The sequence below is a fragment of the Scylla paramamosain genome, unplaced genomic scaffold, assembly GCF_035594125.1.
Source record: "Scylla paramamosain isolate STU-SP2022 unplaced genomic scaffold, ASM3559412v1 Contig34, whole genome shotgun sequence".
NCBI lineage: Eukaryota > Metazoa > Arthropoda > Malacostraca > Decapoda > Portunidae > Scylla > Scylla paramamosain.
Window position 1 is genome coordinate 354,335 of NW_026973699.1, and position 5,666 is coordinate 360,000.

Genomic DNA, 5,666 nt, shown 5'->3' on the forward strand with positions numbered 1-5,666 from the left:
TAATGTGAGATTATTTTGTGAAGTTTTTGTGAAGTTTAGTTCTGCTTTTCGTTATTTTTATTGTGCAGAATAAGTGCACGAGAGAGAGAGAGAGAGAGAGAGAGAGAGAGAGAGAGAGAGAGAGAGAGAGAGAGAGAGAGAGAGAGAGAGAGAGAGAGAGACTGAAAGGAAAACTAATTTACTCACAAAACGAACAAACCCAGACTCCCTCTCCTCCCTCATCAGAGACACAGGAATCAAGTGATGACGAAGACAAACTGAAGAATGGTGATGAGTCAGCGGCCAGCACTGCCAACACCACACTCGCCTGTCAGGTTCGTGATACAAGCAAGACTTCAACAGAAAGAGTGTGACTAGACCTTTTACCTTTATACAGCAGACTCATTGGGTCGTTTTCTGGGGAGTGTTGAGGCCTGTGGTGGAAGCCTCGGAGATCCCAACCATCAGTATTCGCATGGACAGGTGGTGCTTACTTTGATTTTGTCTTATTATAATTTGATAGACAAAATGAAAAGTGACGCTCTTGAGAAAACTGAGATGCATGGCGTGTGTGAGGTGGAGGCTGGCGACGCCCCACACGCCAAGCCGCTGAAGGTGAAGGTTTCGGTACAGAAGCGTGGCTGGTGGTGGCGCTGCGTGCCGCGAGCCTCCTTTAAGCAGGTGGCGGTCTTCCCCTTCCACGGGGAGGAGTACTACATGACAACCCCCAAGACCTACACCTCAATGCCGGCAGCCATGGACATGGGCCGCCTGCTGAAGGCGCGCCACAGGTCAGGGGACGCCCTGGTCAAGATCGTTCTGACGCACAGCCGAGGGAAAGTCGTCACCTTCAGGCCGGTGGCGGACTTCATGCGGCGGCTGGGCAAGGGAGAGACCGAAGACTTTGTTTTAGGCCTGACCATTGACGATGGGAACACAAAGGCGCCTGAACAGCAACACAAACAAGACGACGCCTGTGAAACCAATGAACGGAAAGGAATGGTGGAGGAGAAGACTCCCTGGGTTGGAAAAATGTGTCCGAAGTGTCCGCTGTGCACACTGCCGTTCTGGGACCTCCTGCAGGCCTGGGAGCCTCTGCCAGTGAAGCCGCCGACCGAGATGGACACCTACGTGGACATCCTGTCCGCGGAATGCACGGTGCTTAAGACGGAAGCCAGGGTGCTAGTGAAGGAGAAACAGAGCTCCGTCTCAGAGCTGGCTGCCCTGAAGGCTGAAATGGCACGGATGGAGCAGGAGATGGACCGTCTTGAGGCCTCGTGGGCCAGTGACCTCATGGAAGAAGGTGAAGGAGAGCCGAGTCTCGAGCTGGGAGGAATGGAAGAGGAAGATTGCGGCTCCAGGAATGAAGAGGAATGGAGGGAACTGCTTGGTGATTACAGTGCAGAAGAGAAGTCCTACGAAGATTGCTTCACTCTGGATGAAGGGCACGAACACTGGAACAGAGAAGATTGTAAGGAGGAAGGCAGTGACGGGGAGAAGGAGGCGGAGGCGGAAAGTGATGAGCACACCCAGGAATGGAAAAGGCATGAGTCTAACCCCAGCATGCACCGCGCCCTCTCGCTGCTGCGGCGCCACAACGCCCCCCACTGAGGCGCCAATGGAAAAGATAATATAAGGAAGAAAATTGAAAAAAAAAAAAAAAAAATACAAATAAGAAAACAAAAAAAAAAGATATAGTCTTAAGTTTACGTAGTTAAGTAGTACTAGAGAGTGAATCAGAAGAAACATGAAATATAAAATAAGAAAATTGAACAAAATATGAAAAAAAAATTAAGAAAATACAAAAAAAAGTTCTAGTTGTAAGTTTACGTAGAGTAGAAAGTAAAGCAGGAGAAATATGAAAAATAGAAAATAAAAAGAAAGAAAAAAATAGAAAATACAAAAAAAAGTTTTAGTTGTAAGCTTACGTAGAATAGAGGAAATATGAAATATAAATAAGAACATTAGAAAATACAAACAACAAAATTTAAAAAAGTTCTAGTTGTAAGTTTATGTAGAGTAGAAACTAGAGAAGAAATTAAGAAGAAACTTAAATGGATAAAAGAATACTCATAAGGAAATGATAAAAACGTTCTAGCTATAAGTTTAGAGTAGAAAATAAAATAGAAGGAATATAAATTATAAAAAGGAGAGAGAAAAAAAAATAAAAATACAAACGAAAAAATTATTTGTCTGCAGTGGAAAGTAAAATAGAAAAATTAAAAAAATAAATATATAAATAAAAAGATCTATTAGTAAGTTTAGAGTAGAAAGTAAAACAAGAAAACAGAAAAAAGAAAAATATATAAATCAGGAAAATAAATGAAAATTCAAACAAAAAAACAAATGTTTACACATCTATGTTGTTAGTATAAATTCTACTTGTACGTTTAGAGTATAGATAATGGAAAAAAATATATATTAAAAGATATATAGATAAAAATCAAAACAAAGAAGGTGCTAGGAAACGTCTAGGACCGAAATATGGAGGACAACAGTGGAAAGAGGAACGAGAGGGAGGTGTTACTGCAATTCATACATACCTACCGAGATCATCCCGCCTTATGGAAAGTGAAATCTAAGGAATATTCCAATAAAATAGCAAGAAGTAAGGGGATATCAGCACTTCAGGACATATTGAAGGAACTTGAGCCTGACTGTACACGGGAGGGCGTGATAAAGAAAATCAACTGCCTACGTAGCTCTTTCAGGAGAGAATACAGGAAAATTGAAAACTCAAGAAGTCTGGGGCATCACCAGATGAAATATATACGTCCTCTCTTTGGTTTTTTGAGATGATGTTTGTTTTGGATCAAGACTTACCCCGAGAGAGCTGCTCTAATCGAAGTCGTATATTTATTTTACTTTATTTACAGACAGTAGTTCAGTGTAATTGTTTTACAAATACTTTATCATGACAAAGTACTACAATACGTTTATTTTCACAGTTGTATAATTTCTTTACACAAAACAGTACGCTTTATTATTTTACTTACACGAAGTCGTTTTGCCAGGGTACTGCACCTTCATTTGCAAAATATTCCTTAAATTTTACCCTTACTTCTTTAGCAATTTGTGAATAGTTTCGTGTTCCTTGATCATTTTCTAAGCCTGCAACAGAATTAGGATCCAATGATAACCCTGGTCGAATTATTTTCTCTATAATATTCTCCCTATGGTAGCAATCTTCTGGAGAATATTTTGAAGGACAAGTCTTTCTTAAGTGAAGGACAACACATGCCATAACAACCTTTTCAATACTTGATAATTTCAGATTTATTGCTGTATGAAAAACTCTAAATCGAGAAGCCATTATACCGAACACGTTCTCTACAACTCTCCGTGCTCTAGACAGTCTATAGTTAAAAACCCTCTTCTCTGCATCCAAATCTTTCTGAGGATATGGTTTCAAAAAGTCAGTTCTCAGTGCAAATGCCTCATCACCTACAAAGACGTAAGGCAAGTTAGTATCAGAATTTGCAGGGGGAGCGTCTGCTGGAAGATTAAGTGTCCCATTTGAAAGCCGTTTTCCAAATTGTGTGTTTTCAATAACCCCTCCATCTGATACACGGCCGTTTGTCCCAATGTCAGCCATGGTGAATTCATAGTTCGCATTAACCGCTGCCAATAACACAAGGCTGTTGTACCCTTTATAGTTCCAGAAATATGAACCACAATCTGGTGGTGGCGTGATCCGTACATGTTTGCCATCTACCGCCCCGAGACAGTTTGGGAAGTGCCATCTGGACTCGAACTCTTGTGCAATAAGCTGCCACTCACCCACTGACGTAGGAAACTGAAAGAAATAAAAATGCATAATTATATGGATTGTGGTAGTTCTCCATTATTATGGTAAATTGTGCAAGTGTAGGATTCACCATGACACTCGCACACATTATCTTCCTACCTACCTATGTACCTATTTAGCTACATATACTGTTAATGTAAATTCACCTCTCTTTACTTTCAGATTGCAGAAGCAGACGGACTTGAGGGAGATGATACACCTTGCACATCCCACCAGGTTAAACGTCGACGCAAATGTTTATCTAAATCAGATCATATACTGGATACCGTGGCAAGGAAATTAGATGAAAAAAAACCTGATTCTGCTATTGATCATTTCGGGAGCTATGTTGCACGTACAATACATGCAATGGACCAACATACTGCAACATTAACTCGAAAGCTAATTAATGATGTATTGTTTGAGGCAGAGATGAGAAACCTGAATTCTTCAAGTAGAGTTATTGCAACAACACCCCAACATACAGTACCACTACCAATCCCATCGAAAAACTCTGTTTATAGCTGTAGTACCAACGACAGTAGCAACACCTATGACTCTGACATGCAACACTATTTTGCAAATTTCCAGCCTTAATAGCACATGGCCCCAACTTTACTTTATGTTTACCAACCTTAAAATGATTTTTTTTTGCTACAAATCAGCTGTCATACTGTTTGCAATAAACGCTTGCAAATCAACATGTGTTATAATGTATTTCTTACCTTTAGGTAGTCATTTTGCAGAACCTGGTACAGAGCATCACACGTTTCTGGTATGATTGATGATAAAGCGCTGGTGGAAATGATAGCTGAATATTTCATATCATTTAGTGACCTGCCTGTTGCTAAATAACGTAAAGTGACACTCAGTCTTTCATGTGGAGTTATGGCCTTTCTCATACACGTGTCCTCATACGTAATGAAAGGGGTGACACGATTCAGGAGATCAATGTATGTTCCTTCGTCCATCCGCAAATAATTACGCCAATCATCTGGCTATAATTTCAACTCGGCCAGCAAGTTGGTGTGTGACATTTGATGTCTTTTTAGCAGCCAGTCCTTCGTCCACTTTAATCTTCTTTTTTTCCTTCTTAGTGCCACCGCTAAGGCAATGGCAATCAAATCGTCCTGGTCGAGAGGCATACGGGAGGCGGGAGGCGATGATGTTAACCTGAGTCGGGTGGAGAATATACAATTATGCATTGCAACTCTAACTGAAAGAGAAATATAGAGAAATAAATAAAGGAAAATCAATTTTTTTTTCATTTACCTGAACTTTTTTTCATCCATTGTTGCTTCGAAGCGAAGAAAAAAAAAGTTACATGTTCCTTCAGATTTTCAAAAGTTTGTGAAGAATATTTATTGTTCGGAATTGTGTGTACCTAACCTAAGTCACCTGTGTGTGTGTGTGTGTGTGTGTGTGTGTGTGTGTGTGTGTGTGTGTGTGAGTGCGGTATCCAGGAGTCAAGCAAAATAAGAGTTTATGTAAATGTTTCAGGAATGAGATGCACAACTTCTTACTCAGGTGAATATAAATGTAAATGTGTTGGAAATGCAAAATATTCAAAGTACCGCTGCTTCTCGCTTCTCAAAAACAGTAAAAAAAAAAAAAAAAGAAATAGAGACGGCATTAGTGAATAGATTTCTCTTCATTCGTTTTAAATTTTATAAGAAGAGAGAGAGAGAGAGAGAGAGAGAGAGAGAGAGAGAGAGAGAGAGAGAGAGAGAGAGAGAGAGAGAGAGAGAGACGAGAGACGAAAGACAGACATGTAAACAGAAACGCAAATACAGAAAGATTTAAAAGAAAACAAACAGACAGACATACAGATAAATATACATACACAGAAAGACAAACAAACAAACATACATACATACAGACAGACAGCCCAACACCATTC

At 40.2% G+C, this 5,666-nt stretch overlaps 1 protein-coding gene across 1 annotated transcript in view; it reads right to left on the bottom strand.

Annotated features, from left to right (window-relative positions):
• Window positions 1–2,821: 2,821 nt before the first annotated feature.
• LOC135097853 (uncharacterized) overlaps window positions 2,822–5,666 on the bottom strand; it is a 23,542-nt gene continuing 20,697 nt past the window's right edge. The window contains exons 2-3 of the mRNA XM_063999922.1: window positions 4,492–4,939; window positions 2,822–3,775 (exon numbers count right to left, since the gene is read on the bottom strand). Coding sequence (XP_063855992.1) covers window positions 2,972–3,775; window positions 4,492–4,737 — 1,050 coding nt within the window. The 5' untranslated portion in view covers window positions 4,738–4,939 and the 3' untranslated portion in view covers window positions 2,822–2,971. The remainder of the gene's footprint in view (window positions 3,776–4,491; window positions 4,940–5,666) is intronic.